Below are 27,992 nucleotides of genomic sequence, written 5' to 3' on the forward strand. Positions count from 1 at the left end.
ATGGATTAAGTTTAAATACGAGTGTGCTCCCCAGCTACACACAGACTGTCAGATGCAAGGCGAGGTCATCGGCCGGAGTGAGGCTTCTGGCTCTGCAGATTAGGATTCTACTAATAAAACTATCCTCTAGACTGAAGTTTACGACGTTTTCCAAGTGTGTGCACAGACGAAGAGTCACACACATGGTCGCGCCTCACCTTGAAAAGTTGCTGAACTGGTTTGCGCACCCATCGGCTTACAGTGCATTTCGCATTTCTGTGCTTCTCATCTTTCTGGAAAAGATTTTGCTTGTCATTGGCGTGAAGCTTGAAATGCACCGCCCCCACCCACCCCCTAGCTCTCAGATTTATAACACGTTAATGGTCCCAGATTGTATAGCCTGCTTTTATGCCCCTTTTCTTTTCCTTGAATAAATCAGGTTCATGTTGCTGATGATATTTATTTGAGGAAAGTGTGCAAAAAAGGGGCACCTGTGAAAATCAGCGATTGTTCCAGCACACATACACCTTTGAATTAAGGCAGAAAATGTCAGTTAAAGCCTCCAATTACTACCTTATTTCTTGGAGGTTTAAAGCCACTGAGAAGGTGGTGGTACACTGGCTTCAAGTTCTAAGGTAATTCCTTGCTACTCCAAGCAGTGATATCTGGTGACCTAATTCTATATGAAGCTGACACCCCGTAGCTTTGCCCCATTGTCTCTCTCTGGTTTCAGAGAAGGTTTGTGCAGAATCTTGTTCTGATGGGAAAGTGCAAAAGGGGGCAGTAAAGTGCTATCCACAAGAAGGAAACTTTCTCCAAATATTTCTCAGGGTTGATATTGCCGTATGTCTATTGTGGGCCCTGCTTTTTATTTATTCCCTTTGGAACAGACTTCTGCTTGGGCTGCTGAGAGAGGGGCGATCTTATTAAGCTGTGGCAGCATTGTAGCATTCCACAGACGCGATACGAGCGGAGATTCCTGCCTAGTTATGAAATTCACGTAAGTCCTGCTTAAGTCCAGCTTCTGGACTTATTTCTATTCCTTGGGGGCACAGGGTGTTTCTGAAAGGAATCTTGGGGCTTCTGTGTTAATGCTCTTTTTGTCCCGTAGAGACGTGGAAGGCCCCCAGTGCACGGTGTGGTTCTGGTTCATGGGTCTGGGCTTACCCAGAGCAACCTGCGTCTTTTGTCAAGAGGTGACCAGAAAGCCCAATCAGCTGCCACGTGCTCCTCCTTCAGGATTTTGGACTAATTTACAAATGGACTGCTCCTTTTCTCTGCAGCCCTTGAGATCTAATTAAAATGAAATAGAAGCGTTTTGTGGGAAGAGTCCAGGTTTTTCAAAATATAGTAAATTCCAAGTGTACTTAGTATAGAGCTCTGGCTTGCAAAGAAACCTATCCTATGAAAGGACAATGATTTTTGGTACCAACTGCTAGGGTGAACCTCCTCCTAAAGTTGGCATTCAGATCCCCTGAAACGTTAGCCACCTTCCAGAATTTTCCAGTGCAGTGATTAAGCCTAAACTATATCCATCTCGTAGTTTTCATTTATTTGGATCAACTGGTCGTACGTTAATTACTAGGGTTTGGTGGACTCCAGAGCTGATTTGTTACATAGGCCACAGTTCCAACCATAATAACTTTATTTAGTTACTTTCTAAGGAAATGCATCAAAAAAGTTAAAATATCTACAAGTTTTAAATGCTGATTTTTAAAATCAGAATTAGGAAAGATGGCTCAAGAACATGATATCGTTCGTTGTTTGAAACTGTACACTGAAAATAATGTTCCATGTGATCATAAAAGCATTTAATGTTTATGGTACCAAATTCTGAAAAACACAGAAAGCTAGAAATCGCCCTGGGTCTATCACCATCCAGTATCTGAAAGCAGTCCCAGGTAATGGCCCCAAGTTTGATCATCTGTGTATGTTTTCTGTGTTGTCAGCCAAACAAGTAGAATCATACCACACGTTGTGTCTCTGTGCTTGTTTTCAATTGAAATTAGCCACGTACTTACAATAATTATTTACTCCGATGGAACTTTGAGAAGAAAGGAAAAAATTAAAATCCCCATGAAAAAAGTAGCATCTGTGTTGTTTACAAATCTTATTTTGCTCGGCAGGGTTCTCCACAAGTGAGATATCCTGTGTGGGTCCCCTGTCCCCCAAGGTTACATAGCGGCTGGATTTTCGGTGGTCCTGTTACTGAGCCCCAGGGCCCTGTTCTCAGGCAGATGATGCCTGCCATCAGCAGGCAGAAATACCAGATACTGAAAGAGATTTTATGGAACTAGTAAATGGAAATGGCTCTGGATCTCAACTGACACTTTTTAACATGGGACTGTGTCATCGTGTCTGGTTAAAGGTGGTTTACCTGCTCCGGTTGTTTGTTTAGACAAAAACATGGGTCATTCCTGTCTGTGTCTTCTTCTCATCTCTTTTATTCTCTGTCAGCTTGGTACTTTGCGCTCGGTGCTGCTTACCGAGTTGCTCTGGTATAGCTGGTGGTCTGGCATATCTTTCCATCATTTACCTCCATATAGTCCTTCCCTCAGGGGAACCAGGCCTCCTGTTTCTCATATGTATTTTTACAGACTGTCAGCATCAAGGGAGCCCCTCAGCAAGTTGACCTTTCTTCTAGGTTCATTTTGGACAACTTTGAAGGAAAGCATAAGAAGTCATTGAATGTTTGTCCTGAGGGATAGGTGTCCCAATCAGGGACAAAGGCAAGAGCGGGTAGGGGAGAAGATGGGCCATTTGTGGAGGGGTTGGGAGTGCAGCTGTGAGTTCCCCCTGCACAGTGATCCCTAGGCTAATCTCAGCCACTGGCTTCCCGTGGACCCTCGTCCTCCATTTGGCCCAGGTGAGAAGTAGACGGGACACCCACTGCCCCCATCTGATCTCACAAGCACCCGCAAGACCCAGTAACACAGTGCTGGTCAACAAAGGAATCCAGACCTCCGGCCGCACGCGTGACGCTCTGGTCTGTCGTAGAAAATTGCGTGCTGTGACCTGAGCTCCCAAGTAGCTGGTTTGTACTTTAAATGCGTCATGTAAGGGTTTTTATTTTTATTTTTATTTTTTTTTTGTTTTTTAAAGTGTGGATTCCTAGTGTGGATTAAAACATTACAGAGTATCATGTCGCATAAGGACTGTATTATAAATAGTTTCTACAATAATGAATATGAAGCTGAAATGTCTAATTTAGATTCTTAGAGATCTAATTTAGATTACTAAATATTAATGTCTAATTTAGGTTATTAGATTGATTCAGAGCATTCCCCATGGGAAGGGTTAGAGTCTGGTGTGGTGAATAACTTAAAAAAAAAAACAAAAACAAAAACTTGGATTACATTTGATAGGTAATCAGAAGATAAAAACATTCTGGTATCAGATCATTTCATTTCAGGCAGGTTGACTGTTTTATTCCATATTGTCTCTATATCTGATTCAGAGTGCTCACACCCATTGTCCTGCCTGAAAGTGACTCATTGGGGAAAACATAGGAGTTGCCTGTTTGTACTCAGCAGGCCCCCTCTACTGCCATTCTGGGGGGCCCTGCAGCGAGCAGCACGGACCCAGCACCGGCTTCCAGGAAGCAGCCCTCAGCCAAGGTCTCCTGATGGAGAGGAGGGTATGGTTTCTCTCCCAGGACGGCAGCAGGGTGACTGCTCTGCCCTCTGGTAGCCCGGCTCAGAAAGGAAAGTGGCCTGGCTCTGTTTTCTGTCCTCTATAGGACATGAAGCACTGCAGGCCTTCTTCGGGCTTTGTTTGGGATTCCACACCAGCAGACTTTATGAACTGATGCCCGTCACTACTCTTTGTTTGTGTAGAGTTTCACAAAAACAACCTCACCTGTGTGGCATGGCTTGTAATTCTATGCTCCTTTTGGTTAGAAGACAAATGTTATTTCATCACACAGAAAGAAATCTGTATTTGACCTCCACCGTGGAGAGCCAGGTTAGAAATCTGAAATTAGCCAGTGTTCACCACCGTAATTCTCCCTCTGTGTTGTTTTGTGTCATCTTGTTTTGAATACTTCCTAGGTCGAAACAGGATTAAGTGAATTACTAACGATTACAAAATATTCAGGGCATAGTTACACTGTGTAGTCTGACTTACTAAGATCTCTCAGCAATCTTGAGGTAATAAAATCCCAATAAAAAGGACCTAGCTTCAGAAACAGGGTTTTGTCTATGTTTTAAGCCTATGGTTACTGACTTGCTTTTAACATATGGGACACAATCATTTTCCACTTGAAAGTGGTGTTATTAAGAAATTCACCCCGTTTCATTTTCACTTACATTTTGGATTCTCCTAAGTTGTGAGAAGACCATCCGTAGCACTGTAATTAAAACAGATCTTACATAGTTGGCTGGTTTCTTCCCCACCTATGGGTTCTCAGCCTCCTGGGGCAAGGTTGGGTTACCAGATGGCTGCCTTTGTGAGCCGTGGTCTCAAGTGACTACTTCTGGAGCAGCCTCCACAGCAGGCACATGCTTGGCATGGAGTTAGACTCCATGGAATGATTGCAAGCCTGCATGGCCATTCACTTTCTCTTCGTTTTCCTTAACTTCATGGCTTATCTATGCAAAGCTCAATTTAGAAAAAAAATTGCATTTCACAAAACCAGATTTATGCTCTAATGTGATGCAGTGAGAACTGAAAAGTGTGCAAAGAAAGGGGGCTTTTCCTGTCATGTCTCCTGTTTGGCACAGCAGGGCTTCATCTGTTTTGCATGTTACGTACGTGTGCAGTGATTAAATCAAGATAATATGGTGGAAGGGGCCTCTGTCGGTGCTTAGCTGAGAATAAGTTCTCAAAAGCAGCTGTGTATTCATTATTAGTGGTTCTGGAGGGGCTAAGTGCACTGCATTTTAGATGGGAAGGGACTGTAGAAGACTGCCACACTCCCAGATCCTTCCAGAGAGAATGGGTCAGAGGCTCTGTCTGCACTGCTCCTTGCTCTTCAGAAATAACCATCATGCCTGGAATGACATCCTAGAAATTCCATCTCTGCCCTCAGCACACCCCTGTCCTCCCAACATTAGCTGGGCCTATCTGCAGAATTCTTCCATGCCTAAATCTGCAAAGTCTATGGCGCATAATTTGACTTAAGTTTGTGTATATCTTCTCTTCCATTTGTTATTTCATATTTTTTCAATGAATGCATTATTTATGAGCATTTACTATATGTCAGCCCTTAGACATTCAACATTGAACCAGACACATGGGCTCTGCCTGCCCTCAGGGAGCTGGACTACATGCTCCTGACCACGAGCACCTTATGCTTCTGTCACTTGGAGTGTCGAGCACAAAACAGATTGCTTTCATCGTTACACTTGCTTGACTTTCTTTTTGCTCTCATGTTGCCTTAGAAACAGGGTTCCTGGGGAGCAAAGGGGTTTTGGGGGCTTGACTGTGCACAGTAGTAATGTAGGCAAGAAATTCTTGATTCAGACTCTCAACTCAGCCACACTCTTCACTGAAAACTGTAATTTCATCAATCGAATGACTGGTGCACTAAACAGTTTAAATATGTGTTTGCATATTTTTATATACATTATGTTCTATGTAAATCATATGTAAACCAGGTTATATGTAGATATACATATCTACATTTCTATATATGTATCTTGTGTATCTGTGTATACATAAGCTTAAGTAAACCTTTAAGGCACTCAAATGCTGGGTCTTTTTTTAAGGAATTCTTGAAACAATTATTTTTTCAGGGAAAAGGATCAAACCCTTGCCTTGCTCTTTTGCCAAAATGTATTCTGAAAAGTAAACAGACACTTTGTGGAGCATTTGGAATAGTGGGTTTCATCGAGATTTACTTCTTATGAGCATATCAAATTATTATTATTATTATTATTATTATTGAAATTCGAGATTTCTCCTCTCCCCTTTCATTTTGCCAAGCCTTCGGATGACTTACCCTCCCCATCCATCATTCCCCCATCACTGACAGCTACCACTCTTTACATGATTTGTGCCTTCTGAAAATACAGTCTAAAACATGGTGGTCCTCCTAGCCAGACTGGCCCAGGGGTCGGAGGTTCTGGACCTCAGCCCCGTCAGCAGAAGCTGTAACTCAGATTTGGTGAGTGAAGAGACAGCCATAAGCAGTTACTTACATGGCTGGCTGGAAATCTCCCGTGATCCTTTGGTTAAGCATGAAAAAAAAGAAAAAAAAAAAACGCTCTCATGAAGGGAACAGGTTCGAGGGAGCATTCTGAATGAAGAAAGAGCTTGGTGAGCCAGACGTCAGACACATGGGATGTGATGTGGGAGAGTTCTGAGATGCGTAGCCATCGCAAGCGGCTGGGAGGTCTGATGCATTTCCTTAAGGAAACTGACTGGATGCACATGAAAATGGGTCCTTCTGGCTGCCAAGGATTCTGATCTCTAAAGCCTGGGCAAGCCCCTGGAGAAGTGGCCCCAGGGTAAAAGTGGATGGGTGTGAAGGCTAGAGCTTTGAGAGGAGGCAGACACAGGCCCGCAGACCTCGGCTGGGGTTTGGGGACACTTCTAACACAGTCTACTGCGTGTTGCTCGCTCTGTGCCGGCTCCCAAAGGAGCAGATTGAGAATCAAAAATGTGCGGTGTGGGGAGGGTCTCCGGCAGGGATTGGCCTCTGGTTCTTGGACGCAGTAAAGATTTCCTGACAATGTCAAGGAATAAGACATGAGGAAAACGTTGTGTTCGGAAGGTGAGCCGTGTAATGGTCACTACGCTTCCTTCATACCCTCCTCCGGGCAACCTGCCCCCACTTCTTAACCCAAAGGACACGTAGAATCACTGTGAGGGGCAGAAGTAAAGACAACAGAACTTCATCCACGAACATGATGGTTCAGCCCTTCAGTCCCTCTCCCAGAACCCAGAGTTGTGTTTTCCCTGCAAGAAAGACAGAATGGCCTACGGAGATGACATGGGCACTCAGGAGGTGGGGGGTGGGAGTTGACTTTTCAAAGCATCTCCCCCGAAAACTGTATGAATGGCCAAGAAAGTCACAGAGAGGCTTTCATTAGTGGTGGTCCTCATTTGTCAAAAGTTTTAGAAATAGACTTCAAGGGTGCACACTTGGTTGTTTGGAATGTGTCATTCTTATTTTAAAAATGTTCATTTTGAGAAAGACTTTGTTAAATATGTCTTGTTCACTTTTCTTTCCTTCCCTTCTTTCTGTCAATGAAATGTCTTATGTCCTTGCTAAAGGAGCTTGGGGGAAAAGGTGGGGGGGACCACACTTTCTTTGGGATTATAAATGACACATTCCCAAAGAAGGTGACAAACCACCATGCGGCATGAATTTTTCCTGCCATAAAGAGTATTGGTTTTTAATATAAATCTATACTATAATTTGTTATGTTCTGTGATGGTTCATAACAACCTCCTGCACTTTTCAGAAAATTAATACCATTCATTAGCATAAATCATTACCCGTTTCCTCCGTCTGGGCTTGAAATTGGAGGTGCCCTATCATCCAGGAGCTCCCTTGCTCTCTCATTCTCCGTGAATGATGACCCATTAATTGTCATGGCTGGTGGGCTTCCCCGGTAAAATAAAGGGCTGGATTGGAAGGATTCAGATGTGATGCTTTGTTCTTGGGCTTTAATATTTTAATGAGCCTGCAGGCTTGGCTGCTTACCCAGGGAGGGACTAGATGGGGTTTCTGAGTGTGTTGTTAGTGTTCGCACTTGTGGATGGATGTTCATTAGAAAGCTCTTGTTCCAGTTACACAGAGAAACTCCCCATTAGGAAAGATCTTTCAGCAGCATGGCAAGCAAGAAGGAGAAAGGAGAGGAGGGAAGCTTTTAGCTGAAAGCATTAAGGGGATATTGTATCCGTCATCTTAGTTCTAAAGATTTGCTTCTAAGAATTAATTGGAGCAAATACATCTCAAGGCAGAAAAAAAGGTTTGTGGAGCAGGGACAGTGGTTGCTGTCCTTGCCCTGGGAGGACTTCTCATCTTGCAGCTGAATCAATAGGACAGGGAGTTATTTCTGGTTATCTTTTATGGGTTTGTAAGACATTTCTTTTGTTCGGTGTAATAAAAAACCCATTGTCTGATCAGTGACTGACTAATTACGATAAGTAATTTGAACATTCTTGATGAAACTTGTCTGTTAATTAACATCAACAGCAAATGGAAACTAACAGGACAACAAAGTGTTAGCGCACCCACTCTTCTTTGGAATTGACGCCATCTTTCTATGGCGCGTCCAATAAACCAAAGCTGCCAAGGGCTAGAAAAATAACAAACAGGTGTGAAGGTGTGACTCACCACCTAGGAAAAGTTATTGTGAAGTTATACAAAGGAGTACTGAAATATTACAAGCGAGGGGGTGGTAGAAAGGAGTGTCAGGAGGTTGACTGATCCTGTTGCATAGAGTAAGGAGAGAGTGGGTTTTTTTCTTTATTCTCTTCTCTTCTCTTCTCTTCTCTTCTCTTCTCTTCTCTTCCTTTCCTTTCTTTTCTTTCTTCTCTTCTCTTCTCTTCTCTTCCCTTCCCTTCCCTTCCCTTCCCTTTCTTTCCTTTTTTCTTTCTTTCTTTCCTTCTTTCTTTTTCTTTCTTTCTTTCTTAGAGCCTAATTCCTAAATACATTCATCCCCTGCTGATCTGAACTAAGATACTTTTGGCAAATACAAATGTGGATTTATAACATTGTACTTTGGAATTATTGACATTGGCTAAATTACAATTATCGTTAAAATTGTTAATTTTATCAACTCAATGGCTTTTTCTTTTTTTATGCTTTTTTAGATTTCTACCTGGACAAGGACTGGTACTATATCCACAGATAGGAGACAAATTGGATATTATTTGCCCCAAAGTGGACTCTAAAACTGTTGGCCAGTATGAATATTATAAAGTTTATATGGTTGATAAAGACCAGGCAGACCGATGCACTATTAAGAAGGAAAATACTCCTCTTCTCAACTGTGCGAGACCTGACCAAGATGTAAAATTCACGATCAAGTTTCAAGAGTTCAGCCCTAACCTCTGGGGTCTAGAATTTCAGAAGAACAGAGATTATTACATCATATGTAAGTATAATTGTATTCATTTATCTTATAGAAATTAAAATAAGCTAAATACATCTGTGTCAGTTTTTTAAATTATTTCTGTGGCAAATAATTTGGTGAGAATCTTTGCTGAAAATTGTCCATTTTTTTTTAAGAAACCTTAATTGAATGAGGACCCTGTACCAATATTATTCGATAATATAAATACCCAAAGAGGAGAAAACCTCCTAGACTTTTTATAGTATTGAAATAAGTGGATATTTATGAATATACTCAGCATCTCTACTGACAAAACATTTTTAAGGACTACTGGTGAGATCTCATAGGTAAATCTTATGCGATGACTTTTCTCTTCACCCATCCATCCGTCCATCCGTCCATCTGTTCACTCACGCATCTAGTAATTTAGTTTTTACTCTATGACAGAAGCTGTGTGTAAGTGCTAGGGATTGAACAGTGAACAAGGTGGTGGAATGGTGCCCTTTCCTTGTGGAGCCCATAGATTCTAAGGATGGGGGTTAGAGGCAAAACAGAATTACACACTGACATGTTAGAACCAGATTTAGAAGTATAAGACTTGGGTTTGTTCAGTGAATTACCTTTTCCTTCCATCTTCGTAATAATATGACACATTGTTGCAGGAAACAGGTACTAGATATCCTTCGGGTCCCATCTGAGCTGTTGCTCCCTTCATGACACTGAGGGCAAAGGGTACAGGCATCCAAGCACATGCCTGCTAGGAGCACGTGATGTGTGGGCACAAAGAGAGGGTTGTTCCAGGCCCGGGATTTTGTGAGAGTGCAGTCTGCGTGATTATTATCACTCAAGCCATGAAATAGGTTTTCTTTTTCTTTGGTGTAAAAAACTATGCCCATAACCGGGCGGGAGTGCGCATGTGATGAACCCCGGTTTCGGTTCATCAGGGGTGCAGAGCTGTGTTCTGGGATCCCATCCCATCTCTTGGTGATCCGGTGGAAGTGGCTTTCTCAGCCTTCTGGTCGCTCTTGAGAATGCAAAGTCAGGAATTCACTGGATACTTACTTGTACTCAATAATACCCTGTTTTTTACTACGTGAGTTATTAAGACAAAGATGGTCATAGCTGTCTAATTATCTCATCCTTGTGGCAAACCTGAAATACCAGGACCTGAAAACCTGATGGGAGCCAACTTGACACAGAGAGAGTGGCTTAGCAAGAGTCAGTGCCACAGAGAAAGGGAAAGTGGGAAATTATAGATTTAAAGGAATAATTATCATAAAATGAAAATAAAAGCATTCTGAGGGATGAAACAAGGAGGCGGGATGGTAAAGTGTACAAAATAGTAGAGAAATCTTTGAAAATTGAAGATAGTTATTGGGTAAAACCCATGAAGATACCGGAAGCCTAGTGGCTTGCTTATTTATTTATTTTAAAGGCCTTTTAAGCAAGACTCTCTGCCAAGGACACTGATGTGTAGTGCAGGGACCTGATGAATCCCCAAGGAAGGCTGTGCCCCCCCTGGGCAGGTGGGAGAGAGCTCACATGGTGCCTTGGGGCGGGTGGTGCTCTAGAACCCCCGAGGCCTGCGGTTCCCAGCATCTATCCCAAGAACCATGTGTCCCGCCCAGGTGCGCGAGCCAGCTCTTCCCTGCAGAGAAGCCCCAGACCCAGATTCCGTCCTCTTATTTTCATTTATGGCTTCATGAAGATGGCTTCGTACAATATGCATCCCCCTGAGTGCAGGCAGGGTGTTGGGACGCTTCTGAGGTGGGGTGCATCACCTTTGTGTGTGACAGAGCGAGCACTGCGTAACTACGAGGCATCGTTACGTGACAGGTGTGTACTTAGAGGCACGACTTAATTTACAGTTCCAATATTAATCTATACAGTAGCAGCATCTCTTCCTTGTCTTTCTGTAAAAACTCATCATGAGTTTAAGTGGCACGTAGCCGAGCTCCCCTGGCCACCAGAACTTGCCTCAGAGGGACGATTTACCAGGTAAAACCTCATGGTAGCCTGGGATAAGAGAATCTTTCTTAAAATACAGTGTGAAACAGTGAGAGGCTGTTGGAAGGCTGCCAGCCAGGTGAGTGTCCGGGGCTGAAGACTGGCCAACCACCGGGGGAGACACTTCCCAGACCCTTGAGCGATCCCACCGCACCACAGACATAGGAGGACACTGCAGGTACCGGGGAAAAGCCGGAAGCTCATTTCTCATGCCCGGCCCCGGCCAGCAGAGCTCACTCACTGATAGACAGCTTTCCCTGGAAAGGAGATGGCAGACGAGCAGAACACGTTTTACAATTGCTTAAAAAGTTAAGTCTGACTTTCCATTGCTTCTGCGAGAATTCCAAGATTTTAGAAGTCTCTGATTTCCACATCGCACAATCACTCACCATACACCCCGGAGTCACGCTCGACTTAAAAGAGGACTATTCAAGACGGCAAATGGAGAGCACTCAGACTCACAAATGTATCTCGAACAGCTCAGGCCCTCAGTTCACTTGGAGACCATTAATAATGTGGGTTTGGGAGATGCGGCTATACACCTGGTATCCCAACTCCAAATCTTCGTTGTCTAAGCACCTTCATGACTAAAAGTATGCGTATTAACATCACCAGCCCTGTGAGCTGGCTCCTTGTCGCGGGCAGGAACCAGAGAAGTGACGGTGTGGGGTCACGCTAGCCCCCAAGGGGAACAGTCCATTTTGCCAGTAGTCAGCCCGGGTGCTGGATAACACCCCAGGGAAACTGATCCCAGGAGCAATGGGCCAGCAGCCCAGGGACCTGGGGTCGAGTCCCTTGCCTGCACTTAAGGAGAAAGTCACCTTATCTCTTGAATTTTGATTTCTTTTCTAGAAAGTTCTTTTGTCGTTTTTCTTATGGCCAGTGATGGAGGCCTGTAGTTCCAAACCATTCTATGGTTGGATATATATATATCCCGTGTAGGATCTCTTGTTAATGTGTCTCTTCTCCAGTAGAAATGGATGGAATCTGCTGTGAATTCAAAGACCTTTAATTTGATTTACAGTGTTACCAGATTTTTAGAATATAGTCACCAGGCTTTGGAGTTTTAGAAGTAAATATTAATTTTTTAATTGCAAGTATATTTTTAAACCTACCAAGTATCCACTAAATTCCCTTAGGAAATGACATGACAAAATGATACGCTTCCTCATTAGCTCTTCTCATAGATGATTATTTGCTTTGACATGTGGCAAAATGATATATGTGGGTTTTCTTAATATTTAGAATTGACTTTTTCAAGTGACCTATTTCAGTAATTAGCCTTAGGCCTGATTTGCATCATCAAACTCCTAATCTTAAATGATCCAGAAATAGGGATGTTAGTGCCATATGGTCTGAAAAAGCACCCCTCCCCCGTTCTTTATGACATTCACATTCTTAATTGCCTTAAAAGCATAGTAAGCATTTATATAACCTACAGTTATGTTTGTCTTTAAAATTTCAAAAAGTTTATGAAATAACTATCTGTTCTTAAGTGCCCGTTTTCAAGGGAAGCTCGGTAAACACTCCAGTTCACGGAGGGGAGCACTCCTAACTGTGTTCTAAGCCTTCGTCCGTGTTTGTGTCAGTGACTTTTCTGGTAGACACTTCCTGTGCGTGGCTTACAGTTTCTTTTAGAGATGATAACACTGGGCCAAATGAGTCGGCAGTTTTGGTCTGTCCGCCCTTTGTGACATCCAACCTTATGAAGGTTCTGTAGGTCGCTTGTGCGACCTCAGCATGGAACCTTGCAAAATACCAACAAAGACGTTGTCTTCACTCTACCGAGATTGTGTGAGTCAGAGATGGATGAAAAATGAGTGCCGTTGTGTCAGGACTTTTTAAATGAACAGTGGCCACAGCTGAGCTCTGTGACAGAGGCGGCCACGGGCACCAGGCCCCTCCCAATTTAGACATCTGTAAGTTCTATGGTATTTTACCTCAAACCCATAGTTGAGACTTGGACTTGTGGAATAAGTCTGAACGCTATTTCTAACAGTTGTTGGATTAAAGATTGTTCTTTAATGTATGCCCTGCCGTACCGACAGTGGGCCTTCCCAAGCTGCCCCCCCCTTTCTTTGCCTTGGGAAGGCTGAACGAGCTTGACTGAGTTATGATTTCCTAGGTCATTGGTTTAGTTCCCCAAAGCAATTTTCTAAAAATCAGAGCATATGAAATTGGGAGCCTCCACAGTCAGCTTCGCTTTGCTGTTTCTTAGGCATAAAGTTCACTTCTGAGCAAAATTGCAAAATAAATTAAAATGCTTGCATACAAATATAACAAAACGCTATTCTTCAAGAATCAAAACAGAGGAACAGCAGATTTCATTTCCTGATTTTTGTTAACTATATATGTGTATATGTATATTTTTTTAAATTTATATTCATTTGCTTGGGTTTGTTTTCCTTTCATGTTTCCGATTTGCTTATTTCAGGAAGTAGGTCTGACAACTGACAGAAAACATATGGGATGTACTGTAACCTCTCCCCAGCAAGACAGTTGTAGGAGCTTTCAAATAACCTTTCACATGTAGATTTCTCTTCAGATATATAAGAATGTGTGGCCTGTGTAATGATTATGGGTTTTCTGTCATGAGTTAATTTATATGATAAATGTAGCAAAAGCTTCATTTCCATTAAGTTTAATGATAGGACAGTATCAGCCTGTTACTTATGTCCCTGACTTTGGGGTGAGGATTTATGTTTTAGACCTTGTATAGAATTGCCAAATTCCAGCATTTAAACACCTTTCTATTTCTAACCTACAACTGTCCTCTTTGTAATGGAATGTCCATCAGACTCTTGGCTGTCTGGACCATTGTCTACACACACCACTTTGGGTGACAGACAAGCATGGTGGGTGGGAGTCCGGAGTCCGACAGACCGGTTCTTGAGTGCCCTTCAACAAGTAACTTCCCCAGCCTCAGCCTCGAGCTCTTCATCTGTAAACTGGACAAGCTGTGGGGACCTGCCTCAACAGATCGACATAAGATTAAGTGGGTGTTACATGTCAAGTGCTCATTTCCAAGGTTGGCTCCTAATGAGTACAACCACGGGGTCCCCTTGGAGCAGAGCGTGTGAGGTCAGAAGACCAAGGGCAAAGCCATGCCTTCCTGCAAGCTAGCGGGCAGGGAAGATGTACCCACAAAGTGTAATTTATTTGCAAACCATCCATAAAATGAAACTCCAGAGAGTTTACAAGTTTCAGTAAGCCTGCATAACTTAATTATAAGATCTCTGCTCTTTGTCTTAGAGTGTTATAAAAGTTCTTTTGTCCCTGGGCTTCCTCGACCAAGAAACATGCATTTATATATCTTTTTGTTGGTGGAATTGCCCGAGCTTGTTAGCAGATCCTCTGTAAGACCCGAAAGAGACAGACCGGGAGGAGTGTTCTGTACATATAATCATTTCCCCGCTTGTCCTTTCACCAGCCTTGCCAGAGCTTTTTCATAGTTTCCCAGCACACAAAGGAAACACTGTATTTTTATTGATAATTTCGGCAGCCTCCTAATGTAGTGTATTTTCCCAGAGAAAAAAAAAGTATGTCAGGGTCGCCTTGTCACTGAGGCTAGCTGGGAAAGAACATTTCATTGGTCTGATAATTAGAAGTGTTGTTTCTATTATTTTTTTTAACATAATGTGAAATCCTCCTCTGACGGTACTGTGGGCTCTTTCCGAGTGTAACAGTAAGTCTCCTGGTTGATTTTCCTATGAATAAAGCTTACATTCTTTCCACGGAAGTTACAGTCTCAGTTTCTGCCTAACTGGACATTGGACTGAGAAGCTTCTCACTCTGTTCACACCTAATGTTGTCACCTGGACAGTAGTGAGAGGCTTGCGGACACTCTTCCTTATTCCCAAAAGTCACTAAGGAAAGAAGACTGATTTCGTAAAGCCATGAGAAGACGGGAGGGGAAAGACTGAAAACCCTATGTGCAAAACAAGAGCAAAGCAAGACCAGATGAGAAATGAGGATTACTTGGGAAAAAAGGAATGCTTTATGAATTGCCCAGAGTAAAACTGCCTCTACAGTTTCATAAGATTCGTGCTAATATCTCCGGTGCCTGTATTTATAGCTTTTTTACAGTTCACTTAGCCTTATAAATAATGGAATAATACTAGAGAATGAGCGAGAGAGAGTTTCTTTCTTAATAGCCTTTAATATTCACCTTGAAGATGAAAACTAAAAGCAAAATGAATCACTTAAAAAAACAGCCAAGAGGCACAGACAGACATAAGAAGATCACTCTGAGAAAACTTATTTGTGTAGTTCTTAAGAGTCACACATTTGTACCTAAAATTCTGAGGTCCCAGGCTAGGTGTTTGATGACTTCAAAAGGGAAGTGTTATGGCCTCACATGCTCTGTGTCCCCTGGCAGTCTCAGAAACAGGTGGCAGAGAAATTTTTATCACTGAGAAAACAAGAACGTGGAAAGTCTGAGTAGTTCCTAAATGGCGCGTACGGGTCACCCTGCCATGAAATGCAAAGGTCAAGGCTGCAGCCAGGGCCGGGGGAACCCTAAGACCAGCATCTTCAGCCTGTGACGGTGCCCCTGGGGCAGGAGTGTGCACATGCGTACCTCGTGCCATGAACGCTCACGTAGTACGTGTTCCGTCCCGTGCGTGGTTCAGTAGAGGGAGTGCGCGTAACGCTTGCGCACATGCGTAGTGACGTCAGGACGCTCACGGGTACACGCCCACATACGGAGCAGCAGGAAGACGCTCCCATGGTTCGGAGACCTCGCGATCGCTGTGCTTGTGCGGGCGCGTCGGGCCTGCGCGCGGTTTCGTAGCGTGTGGCCCGGAGCTGACTTAGGGCGCAGTCCCCGGAGCTGAACGCAGGAGATCCTGCGGGAGCCGGAGGAAGGGAGAGGGCGTCCGCGGGGCAAGGGGGTTGCAACGGCAGCGCGTCGGGTCCTCCACATTTCCTCTTTGCTTTTAGATCTTTTCGCCGGGGCCCGTCTTCACGAGACTCTGCTACTGTGTGTTCTTAAAGTTACCAAGTCCTTCAGGCGCCTCAGTGGAACGCTGCTAAATAGCAAAATTGCAAGAATTGTCAATTTCTCACATACAGAAACAGGTGATGAGACTTCCGATTTTCTTAGTCAAATACAAGTGCGACGTTTGGGATGGGTGGGTGGACGGACGGACGGATGCACGGACGGGCAGCACGGCGGGCACGAGCGTATTTGATGATGTCACAGGGGAACCAGGCGGTGTGTTAGTAGCGAGCGTTCTGCTTCGAGAAGGGCTTTTTGCACGAGTGCAGTAGCCCAGTTCCATTGTTCCTGGTGTTCAACCGGGAGATGAAGGTATTCCTTTATTGAAGCGAACATGTGGGAAATTGCTCTGGATTCCTAGAGCAGAGAACGTGTCCCCTGAATGGGATCGGGTTCATGTGTAGGGCACGTTCAGACCAGGCATTTATTGGGGTTACCCCTGGTCTCTGGATGGTCAAAGCCAATAACGTCACGTCCATCTAAACTCTCATGCCATGGAGAGTGGCGCGTTTGCTCCTCTGCAGTGTTACATTCGGAACTGTCAGCAAACATTAATTCAGTCACTAGTGAAGTCTTACCACCCAGAGATGAACCCGGCCTCAGATGGGTGTTTTCCACATCAGTGCTGCAGACGCCCAATTACTGGGCCATTAATATCATTGCAGGCGATTAGTGACAGTAGAATGAGCAAGAAGTTGCGGGTCGGGTGCCCTCCCCGCCAGGCACTTTTTACTCTGACCCCCTTTGCTATCTAGACATTTCCATATCTCCACACAGATATTTTCATGATTAAGATGGTTAAAAAGCTGGGAGTGGGCAGTGGATTGTGGGCTAAAAACCATTCATGCAAACACTTGCTTCTTCATGATTCAGGATGTCTCCGTGACATATTGTCACAGCCTGTTGACCGGGAAGTCTCTGTTTTACAAATCGGAATGCTTAAGTAAGGCTAATGTAGACAATAGGGGATGACGGTTTATCTTTAGGACTCTTACATAGTTCTTGCCAAATTTCTTTTCTTTCTTTTTGGCATGAGTTTGGTCATTCCATCAAAGTGGTCATCTGGCCACCTGTTTGTTTTTTTTTTTTTAAATGTAATTCTTTTCAGTAGATTTTGGCCCATATTAAGGTCTACTCTCATGCACTGTTGACCATCACATAGTCAGGATGTTAATTTTGTCTGAATCGCTGTAACAATAAGATGAATTCCCTTATGGCATACTAGATGACAACTTTTTTTTAAATGAGATCTTATTGAATTTTTTTTTTTACCTAATGAAAGATTCCACCTGCATAAATCATCCTCACTTTTAACCATAAAATCCTAGAAAGGGATGTTTTCCCTCAGCAGAATTCCTTAAAAATTGAGACTCTAAGGCATTGTAAGCAATATTTTCAGGGGAAATAGAGTAAACCACTCCGTAATCAGTGTCATGTGGTTCACATGCCTCTAGTGAAAGAAAAGACGGACGGGTCACTTATTGCTAGGCCTGTTTGATCTTTCTCTGAAAAATGTCACTGCACTGCTGGAGCTTGGTCTTTTGTTGACCCATATCCCCTGTGTGTCCATGCGCGTGCTCACGCACTCACACCCACGCGCACACTCACTGCTTCTCACCCCATCCTTTGCAGTCTGGTTGTACGTAATCAGTGACTCTTCAGGACTATGTTATCAAAGGTAACTGTGGCTCTGAGCATCTTTAATGATGGTCATGACCTGCATCTTTGTATACAGTTCTTGATGGTTCAAAGATTTTATGAGTAAAGAGTGATAGAATTTTTTATGCTCTAGATGTGGTGACTGTCACTTTATATTGTTACTATTCTCTCAATAGGTTGGCCTCCCTCAATGTCCCAAGTCTTACGTGATCTACGAAATAGGAGATACAGTGAATATACTGGGCGTTCCACAGAGCAGCCCGTTGTCTTCTCCTCCTTCCCCCAAAATTAATACAAAGCGGCAAAGTAATATATGTCATTAAATCTTTTAGTAAACGCACAAAGACAATTGACTAAACTGTTTCCAGGTTGTTACTCCTCCTCTTATTTCCAAGCTGTCAGCAGAATATCCTATCATTGTTCACGATAAAACTTTGAAAATGAGGAAATGAAATTACACTATCTCCCTCTAGAGCGTCCATTTATATTTGATACCTGGTATCTTTACTCACGTTTTAATGCTAGAATGCAACAGGGAAGGGCTGAACTGTGACTCCATTTTTAAATTCATTTTTCCAAATCATTCTGTCTAGCAGAGAAACTAATTAATTGTGTTGTGTAGAAGTCACTGGGGCTAAGCCAGTTATTAATTCTTAATGCATGATTTACTACTTTAAAATTTCAAAACACAACCATAGTGATGTGGTTTTAATTCAAGTGATTCTTCTTATCATACTGGAACAATGTTTCCTTGGCTGAGAAACCCACACATCCTACCTCACTAGTCCCTTATACAGTGTTTAAACTGTGACCTGTTCCCCACACACTAAAATCAGTTAATCCAGTGCCAGCAAGGGCTATCTTGTCGAGGAGAGATTAAAACAAAACAAAAAACCTTTCTGTGGATCTGTATTTCACTTTGAAAATACCTTCCTTTGTATTTTTCTTTTCCAAATTGAGGCCATTTTAAAAAGCATTTCTACAGCAAAGATAAGGCAAATTTGATATTATGGAATGAAATGCCATGTGCTTTGAAATAATGCTGATTTTTTTTTTTTAACATCCTCCCAAACAAAAATAACGGAGCCCTTGGAAACTCATGATGACACATTCCTCATCTCTTACACTATAAATCCACAAAGAAAAACACAAAAAAGGAGTTAGAAGAAGTGAATTTTTCCTCCTTTTGGCACATGATACAGCAGTTTCTGTCTCAGAAGTTTTTATTAATTACAGAAAAAGGTGTTTATTTTTGGCATTCAGTGAACATTATGATCTCCATGTTTGGAATCTTTCTCCTCAGTCAGTATCTGAAAGGATACTCATACTCGAGGCATGAAAATCTGCCCTGAGATCTAGAGATCGAGTCCCTGTTTTCATAGTCCCCCTGGGAATATGAGTTGGTGTCCAGGGGTTAAGGACCTAGGTCTTAAGTTTCCTGGGTTATACGTTCACGGTAACTGATTGCATTTTTATCAGGCTCCCTGTTTTCCAACTTGCAGGTCTCATTCCATCTTTTTTCTTTTTTTTCTTCCTTTAGACATTCTGGGTTCCTAGCCCTGGTGCAAGGCAGGAACCTAGTTTGTGTGCTGTGTTTATTTGAATCTCATGACTTCCCTTTGCATGTCTCTTGATTCTGCTTCTTTCAGTTCTCAGTTTGTCAGGTGATAGGCTTCTGGTTCTTCTGAGTCGGGGTTGAGCTGATGGAGAGACCGATGTGCATGGGAAGACCGGCCCGAAGAAATCAAAATTAGGAGGGCCGGCGTATTATGACGTGGTAGAAGAGAGTAGTGTAGGGAAAATGACACTAATAGAGAGTTGTCAGAAAATGCCGTTTATTTCATAATCAAAAAAGAGTAAATATGTCCCATGTAGCTTTAGATAATTTTGGCTTTTATTCTTAACAGTCAACTGAACTCTGGCTTTACTGACCCGATATGCTTATTACCTGTCTTTCTTGGGTTGAGGGCTTTGATGAAGTGGATAAAAATATTTGCCTTTGAGTGTCTGTCCATCACCTGTGCCATGCCCCCGCCCCTCCCCACCCCCGGCTGTGCTCCATCCCAACAAGCTACATTTTAAAATAGTTTGAAATACCTTCCAGAGTAGGAGTGTAGGAGTGTGTTTTTCATCCTCTCCAGCATAACCAAGAATTTTCCTTCATAGCTTCGGAGTGAAGCTGTATATTATCCTGGAGAATTTTTTTGTGCTGCCCTCATTCCTGACCTCTTTGCGAATGAGGCCCATGTACCCGCACAAACCCAGCAGCGAATTCTCCATCTGATTAGCACAGCGTTCCTGATGTGATAGACCGAAAACAGCCCCCCAGGGTGCAGGGCAGTAACAATCAGACTAAGCCATGTTCAAATGCACTATTACTTCCTCTCCGTGGGCACAGTCTAGAAAACACAGCCAGGAAGATTCTTGCCCCTTTAGTCCGTTTTATTCACCGGTTCTCTTTTCCGTACTCTGATAACCAGCGTAGGATTGCCCGTGAGTCAGAACTGCAGCAAAGTGGAAGTCCATGTGCACATTCACGGGAAACCACAGATGGTGGCCGGTGCAGTTTTCAGATGTGAAGAACGTCTCAGGCAGTGTGAACTCGGGGTACTTTTTTGCTGAGCAATGATCTCCACCCACTGAAAATCAGGCCTCAGGGGAGCAATCTAGTGATTTCAGTATACTTACAGCATGCAATTAGATTCCCAAAGCTAAGGCTTTTAAAAGCAGGCCATAAAATGCCCATGTATCTTTATTAAACCTATTTTCTAACTGGATGGAGAAAATTTCTAGTAATTTTTAATTTTATAAAGTCTCTCTTTTTTTTTTTTTTCTCTAGGCCATGGGAAAAAACTGTCTGGGCACTAAAAGCTTAGGTATATCAGTGTGGGGTTTTTTTTTTTTTTCTGTCTCTAAATGATTAAATGCAATTTCATCCATTTAGTAATACTGTAATTGTGGTGGCATTAGCTAATACTGGCAGAGAGACCCAAAGAAAAACTAAGTATAATGAGGTAACAATTTATTTTTACTCTTTCTCTAAGTTAAAAATTCCTAATACATTAAAATCAATAGTAAAAATATTACAACATTGTCTCCTGAAATGCAAGTAGATTTTTCTCCCCAAGCATGAGCAATTTCTTGTTTTTCAAGCAGGCTGCCGCTATGCCTGTTTGTAAAGCTTCTGGTGACTGGATGTTATGGCAGAAATCAGAAATCAATTGTGGCTTTATTTCAGAGCTCATTGCCCAAAAGAGGTGCAGTCAGGATGGGACACCTGTCAGGGTCCTTGGTCAAGGCAGCGACAGGGGGACCTCAACACTGAGAACCACACTCCCTGCACTCCCTGATGAGGTGGTATGGTAGGAAGAGTGAGGTTAATTTTCATTATGGTATCAAAAATAAAATAAGTTCAAGTTCCTCTAAGTTATTTTAAATATGCTCAGAAGTTTGCTTTCTGAAGTTTCAGTTGGGGGCTGACATCTGAACACCGGGCTTTCCGTGACCACTCGGGTCATTCCTAACAGAGGGCAGGGCAAAAATCTTTCCATGGCAGAACATCTCACTCTATTATAGAGTTTATCCCCTTCTTAAACAACCAGGTATTGGGGATGGTATGTTAACGTTAGTAATGAATTTTTCAGTATCTTCCAGTAAACTTTGCTGCTCCCAAGTTGACTCAAAGGGGAATGAAGCAGAGTCTGGAATGCACATCACAGCGTTTTGCCTCCTGGCCCACCCTCCCCCTTCAGCCCCACCCCTCCAAAACAGCAGCGGCCTCTGGTGTCCTGAAACCCCAAGAACCATGCAAAGGCACAAACTTCCATTTCCCTCTATGCAACTCAGGCTAGAAGGCTTTCTTCCCAGCCCCCTCCCCACCCCTGCCCCCAAAGAATAAAAAAAGTTTCAACTGTAAAAGATGCAAAGCAGGTTCATTCTCCTGCTGCACAATTTCTCTCCTCCCGTCTTAGAGTCTGTAGATGCTAAATTATAGATTGCAATTTAATTTGAATACTTGAGTTCTTTATGTGGGGGGTTATTTGGACAACATTTAGGGTAAACCAAAAGGAGCTCCGCATGAAAGAACTGATATTCAGAAAGGGCGTTGACTACAAATTAAAATCAAAAGAAAAAAAAAATCACCCAATGATGCGCTCCTCTGTGCTTGCTTCCAAACTAACAAAAGGAGAAGCAGTCAGCACTTTTGAATTCTGTTCCCAGGTGAAGCTTCCTTACCTTGTCTTATCCTTTCTGGTTCTGGTATTCATTCCTTTATTTATTTATTTTTTCCTTTTATATCTGAATCTCTGACCTTATTACTTCAAGGTTAAAATAAACAAACCTCCGTAGCCTCCCCCTTTTCTGTGCATGACCCTTCAGATCTTATTTTTAACATATTTGTTAAGCCGTTAGCTGGAAAAAGTTAGTCATTTCACTGCATTTGGGTGCACTTTTGCATGTGGGCGCATTTATGCGCATATGACTTAGAAAACATGGAGATTCCATTTGAATTAAGTAAACTAAACTTTTGAAGCCATCGGCCAAATAAAGACCTCAGCTTTCTGCATTTTTCTACATGAGAACATTTCCTCATTTTTGAGAAAGATCAACTGAGAACTTGAACTAAGTGAAGATTCTAGCACTCCTCAAAAGGGTGCTTGGTCATGGATAGCCACACTGTTTCATGCCTTTAGGAGGCAAAGACACTTCAAAATTTAGGAACCTGCCTAGAGGAGGGGAAAGGGAAAGCCCATGGAGAAATGGGGAGAAAAAAAGATTTTATTAGATTCACAGAGGCATATAAAGTTTCTTTATAGGTACTTGTTTTAACTCTTCTGCCAGGTATTTTCTCACAATCTACAAGAAGATATTGTCTATTTTTACCCCCCAAATTATGATGGCAGTGTTGCCCATTTTACCCAGGAGAAACTCAGTGCCAGCATCAGCAGACGAGGGAGGTATGATTGTAAGACTGTAAACTTTAAGGAAACACTCAGATAAGCAAAGAGATATTTATACACACAAGAAGCAGCCATTGTTTTTAAGGGAAACAGTGAAAGTAAAAGTCGGTAACTCAAGAACACAAGGACAAATAAGTAGGTCTCATTTTGCAGCTAATACAATTATCTGTAGCGTGCATATTTCTGTGCGTGCATGTAGCCCTTGTTTGCCATTTGGAAAACAACCCATTAAAAGAATGTCTTTGGATTTATTTTTACCAGAAATGCCGTCCCTGTTTCCATGCCTTGAAAAGTACAGTGTTAGTAGACAAGCCTTTGATAATCCAAGTAGAGAATGACTTACAGTGCAGAAATGTATATGAAACACTTCTGTTCCTTGTCCCTTGAACTTTGGAGGAATGAAAATGTCTAGCACTCTCCACCTTCTTTTCTCTTCTGGAACTTGACCTGTGACTTAAATCCTCTTCCTCAGCAAAGTCCCTGGCAGGCTGTCTTTTCGCAGCTTTAGTTAAAATGCTCATCAGAGGACCCACCATCCTAAGAAGACAGAACAGCAGTGTTTTTCAGTAGGCCATAGGCTGTTTTTTTAAAAGTACTGAAAATGGTCAAATGCTCCATCCTTTCTCCTCCTCCTCCCTCTTGAAGTAGGAAGCAAATCAAGCTGGTCAGCAGGAGGCCAGTGGCTGCAGGACGTCCTTCCCACACACCCGAGGGTTGTTGCCCCAGGGCCCTGACTGAGCAGAGGACATGTGTGGTCCCCTCTGTCGGTCAAGTTGTCCTCTAGCAAGTAGCTGGGTTGAAGGGTTTCCCCAAGGTCCATCTCGGTAATAAGAACACACTTGCTATTACTGATCCAGTACAGAATGATAGAGAGAAACTTCAGAATTTGAAAGACCTGAATCTTAGCCTCCTTCTTCATCTCGAATAAGGCTGGGAAAGAAGGAAAGCGGGTGTGGGAGTCTCCTCTTTTAGTGTTTACCGAACTTGGATGCTTGGCAAACGGGGAGCATCAAGCTAATTGTTCTTGAAGCAGGAAATCTGTAGTCGAGGAAGCAGGTGTTGTGGGCTGATTACCACATTTTAAAGTGACTGTATTAACTCTCGTGCTCTTTTGATTTTGACCCTGAAATAGTAGCTTTTTGGATGATGCTATCCCTTTTATGTATGGACTACTACTAAATCAGTTGGTTCTGAAGGAAGGAAGAAGCGCTTAAGTAAACTTGAAATCAGATAGCATGTGTGCCCCAGTGTTGACAGTCTCCATTTTTCTTTCTTTTCTTTTCTTTTTTTTTTTTATGTTTGGCTTTCAGCATTCCATACTTTCAGAAAACTTGTGACTAAGAGTGAATTCTTATTTTTCAAATTGTTTTCAGACATTTCATGTTCATGTAAACTTGGCTTATTGATTTCCTGATTTTTTCTTTATTTTTTTGTTTTGTCCATTTTATTTTTAATCAGCTACATCAAATGGGTCTTTGGAGGGCCTGGATAACCAGGAGGGAGGGGTGTGCCAGACAAGAGCCATGAAGATCCTCATGAAAGTTGGACAAGGTAAAGACCATCTGCTGCTTCATGAAGCCACTGTAATCTGCTTGGGCCCCCAGCGAGTGTGGCGCCAGTGCCGTTACTGCCCGCCTTCACTCCCTCGTAGCTTAGTTTTGAAAGCAAACCTTTCTCTGTACCTTGAGCCACTGACAGATTGCCTCAAGTCAATGTCACACACTTCTTTTATTGGAGATTCCTCTAAAAGTTAAGGTCGGCCAGCTATGATGTCTATTGCCATCTAATGTATATACTTATATATACACTCTTTTTTCTTCTTAAAAGTGAGACACCTCTTTGATCCAAAAATTAAGATACCCAGAGTGAAAACTAAGTTTCTGCCATTTTGCCCATTTCTGCCTCTTGACTACAGAAGACTTTAGCTCCTGAGCCTTTTCACATACAGATAACCTATGGTGCAGAATTATTCTTCTAATTAGAAATTTGTATAGTAGTCAATCAACTTGCTCGTTTAAATTGAAATGTCATCTGCAATGCTCTGCCTGCCAAATGCAAGAATCCCTATAGTTTGCACAGATGGCCTCAGAATCAAAACCTCTGAAATAACTAGTATAACCGTTTTGTTTTAAAAGGAAAATTATATTCTTGTATGTCACAGCACTTTGCATAAAGAATCTTACGTTCGTTGCTATTTATGCCTCTTGAGATATATATCCAGAAGCTCCTAGAGCTAGATCGCATTAGACGCCTGGGCTGTAAGTAATCTGTTCTTTCTCATATAGATGCAAGTTCCGCTGGGTCCACCAGGCATAATGATCCAACACGACGCCCAGAACTAGAAGCCGGTACAAATGGAAGAAGTTCAACGACAAGTCCCTTTGTCAAACCAAATCCAGGTATAGCAGCATGAGGGGGTGTGGATAGGTCTGTGTGTCCCGGGTGCCTCCAGGCCCAAGAGGTAGAATAGAGTCTGAGCACTTGGACACCAGTGGGGTGAACTTGGAGTTCCCAGAGTCGGTAATCTTTGCTCTCGGTTAGTTGTTATTAATTACGCAGTCAGAACAAAAGAACTCATTCCCACGAAAGGTTCACATTCAGAAGAGCAGAATTCATCAGATGTAGGGACCAATTATGAGCGCCACTCATTCGACCAAAGTTATTTTTATTGGTCACACTTAATTGTGCCGGTTGCAACACTAGCTTAGAGCCGATGTTAATGTATATGTGATTAATGTACTAATCCCTCATCTAATTATATCCAATCCACAAAGAGCCCGATTGATCTGCTTCTACATTTTAGGTGGCAGCATCTTAAAATATTGAATAATGCCATGTTTTTCAGGTAGTTATACGGCTGGAATTTTTTTTCGCGTTTTCGGTGTAAAATAAAATACCAAACGGATCCCTGGCCACAGTTTAGAATACCAGGGAAAGTTGGCTGTCATTGAACTTCATTTTCTTCGAAGTCCTTGGACAGCTGGCTACGTGTTTGTCTGCACGCTGATGACAGTTGTATGTAGCGGTGGCTGGACAGACGTCAGCCATCCCGCATCCGGGATGCATGTGCCTGGTTGGTAGTTGTGTGAATCCGGCATCTGCGGCCATGTCCCCCCCTCTTTCTAAGCCTCAAGGAGGGAAGTTGTTATTTCTAACTTTCAATGACAAGATGTGTCAAATTCTTGTGACAAACTGATAAATGGATCATATAATGATGCCAGGCGATTTTTTTCATGCTTAACATTTGGGTTGGCAGCCTGTTCCCTGTGAGAGTTTCTGCCGCCTTCCAAATATATTTTAGGTGTAAATCAAATAATACAAACGAGTTAGGAGTTGAACGTCTTCCCAGGCCCCAGCAGTCCCTGGGCGCTCCCGGGCCGCGGTGCCAGTGGGCAGGGCTCCTTTCCAGAATGCGGGCAGCGTGAGGTTCCCACGAAGCTGGTGCCCGGGAGCAAGGCGAAAAGCAGGGCGCGCGGGGGCAGGAATCACTTGCCGGGACAAGGGGCCGCCTCCTGCGCGTGTCCCCGCCGTGGCTCGCCCCTGGCGCCGGTGGCTGGGAGCAGCCGGCAAGGCCAGACCTGGGTCGCCAGGCCAGACCTGGGTCGCCCGTGCCGATGCCAGAGCCGCGTGGCTGTGGCCGCTGGGGCGGGGCTCTGCGACGGTGAGGGGCGCGGTCTGGGGGGTCGAGGTGGCGGGGGGCTGGCGGTCCCCCGCACGGCCGGTGTGGCTTCGCAACCTGCCGGCCGCGCTCGACCCGGCAGTAACCCTTCTGCTCCGTGTCCCTCTCTCCCTGCCGGTCAGGTTCTAGCACAGACGGCAGCAGCGCCGGACATTCCGGGAACAATATCCTCGGTTCCGAAGTGGCCTTATTCGCGGGGATTGCTTCAGGATGCATCATCTTCATCGTCATCATCATCACGCTGGTGGTCCTCCTGCTCAAGTACCGGCGGAGACACCGGAAACACTCGCCGCAGCACACGGCCACGCTGTCGCTCAGCACGCTGGCCACCCCGAAGCGCGGCGGTGGCAACAACGGCTCGGAGCCCAGTGACATTATCATCCCGCTGCGGACTGCGGACAGTGTGTTCTGCCCCCACTACGAGAAGGTCAGCGGGGACTACGGGCACCCCGTGTACATAGTCCAGGAGATGCCCCCCCAGAGCCCTGCGAACATTTACTACAAGGTCTGAGACTCGGCGGTGCCTTGGCTTTCCCGGAGGAAACGTCCTGGCCCGTGGCCGCCCGGGGAGGGTTTGATGACCCCCTGCGCGTCGCCTGGACTGGAGCGCAGCGGGGGAGAGGGAACGCCGTTTCTCGGAAGAGCCCTGTTGAGTTGGACAGCTTCTCTAGTGTGAGCGCCCCGGCCGCGGTGGAGACAGATGCTCGCCGGCCGCGGGGAGCCTGGGGCGCAGAGGGGGCCCCGCTGGGACTGCGGTGCTCGCCTCCCACCCCTCCACCTCCAAGCCATGCGCTGCCGGCACTCAGGCCTGCGGGGACCCGGGGGAGACCGAGCCTCCCGGGCAGGGCAGGAGTCCCAGGCCGCCGCACCAGGACATGCAGTCCTCTGCCTCGGGCGCTCCTGCTGCGGAGCGTCCGGACTTGACACACAGACCTCGGGCTGGGGGAGGCTTCCGAGAGGTCCAGCTTCCAGTCCTCACCACGGCACCCCTTCCCCCCAGCGCCCCTGCCCGATCTCCGGGGCCCTGCCGTGCTTCCCGGGAGAGCCCCTCTCCCTCTGCACTCTGCATCCCTGCTGGAACACTCACGTCTGGGGGGTCTCCTGCTCAGCGCACCTGCAGCCACGGCTACCACGGAATGGGTAATACACTTCTAGAAATTGTGTTTGCTAATAAGGCGCCCCAGGCGGGGCTGTGGGCCGCGGCGTTCGCGGAAGGGGCGGGCCGGGGAAAAGGGCTCTCTGCAGGTGCAGTTCCAGGCCGCCGCCTCCGAAGCGGAGTCCGGTGGGGGAGAGCCCCGTGAGTAGCACAGCACTTCGGTTTGGCTGAGATTTTAAGAGGCAAGTAGGAGACACAACACCACTCACAGTGGAGGAGGGTGTCTTTGAAGGAATCCGCCCTGATCGCATGGCAACGTGCAGGAAAACCAGAGTCCTCTTCGCTGGGGACAACAAAGGGGCATTGTTGGGGGAGGAACAGGCCGGGAGGGAAGGGAGCCGTGGGCGCTGATGACGGATTCGCGCAGGACTGTTGTGGTGCCGGCAGTAGGATGTACAGCTTGGAAGCTGTAGGAGAGTCGGTCTGCTTTGGATGAGGTCTAGAGCGGACTCAGCTGCTATCCTGATCACATTTTATGAAACACAGGGAAAGCATTTAGGAGAATAGCAGAGAGCCAAATCTGACCTAGACGTTGAAAAGCCAA

The 27,992-nt window shown here is 44.4% G+C and overlaps 1 protein-coding gene across 1 annotated transcript in view; it reads left to right on the forward strand.

Annotated features, from left to right (window-relative positions):
• EFNB2 (ephrin B2) overlaps nucleotides 1-27,531 on the forward strand; it is a 41,217-nt gene extending 13,686 nt beyond the window's left edge. The window contains exons 2-5 of the mRNA XM_032881063.1: nucleotides 8,746-9,029; nucleotides 24,072-24,164; nucleotides 24,899-25,012; nucleotides 26,415-27,531. Of these exons, the coding sequence (XP_032736954.1) occupies nucleotides 8,746-9,029; nucleotides 24,072-24,164; nucleotides 24,899-25,012; nucleotides 26,415-26,803 (880 nt within the window). The 3' untranslated portion in view covers nucleotides 26,804-27,531. The remainder of the gene's footprint in view (nucleotides 1-8,745; nucleotides 9,030-24,071; nucleotides 24,165-24,898; nucleotides 25,013-26,414) is intronic.
• Nucleotides 27,532-27,992: the final 461 nt, after the last annotated feature.

This window comes from Lontra canadensis, unplaced genomic scaffold, assembly GCF_010015895.1.
Source record: "Lontra canadensis isolate GAN:19392208 unplaced genomic scaffold, GSC_riverotter_1.0 scaffold73, whole genome shotgun sequence".
NCBI lineage: Eukaryota > Metazoa > Chordata > Mammalia > Carnivora > Mustelidae > Lontra > Lontra canadensis.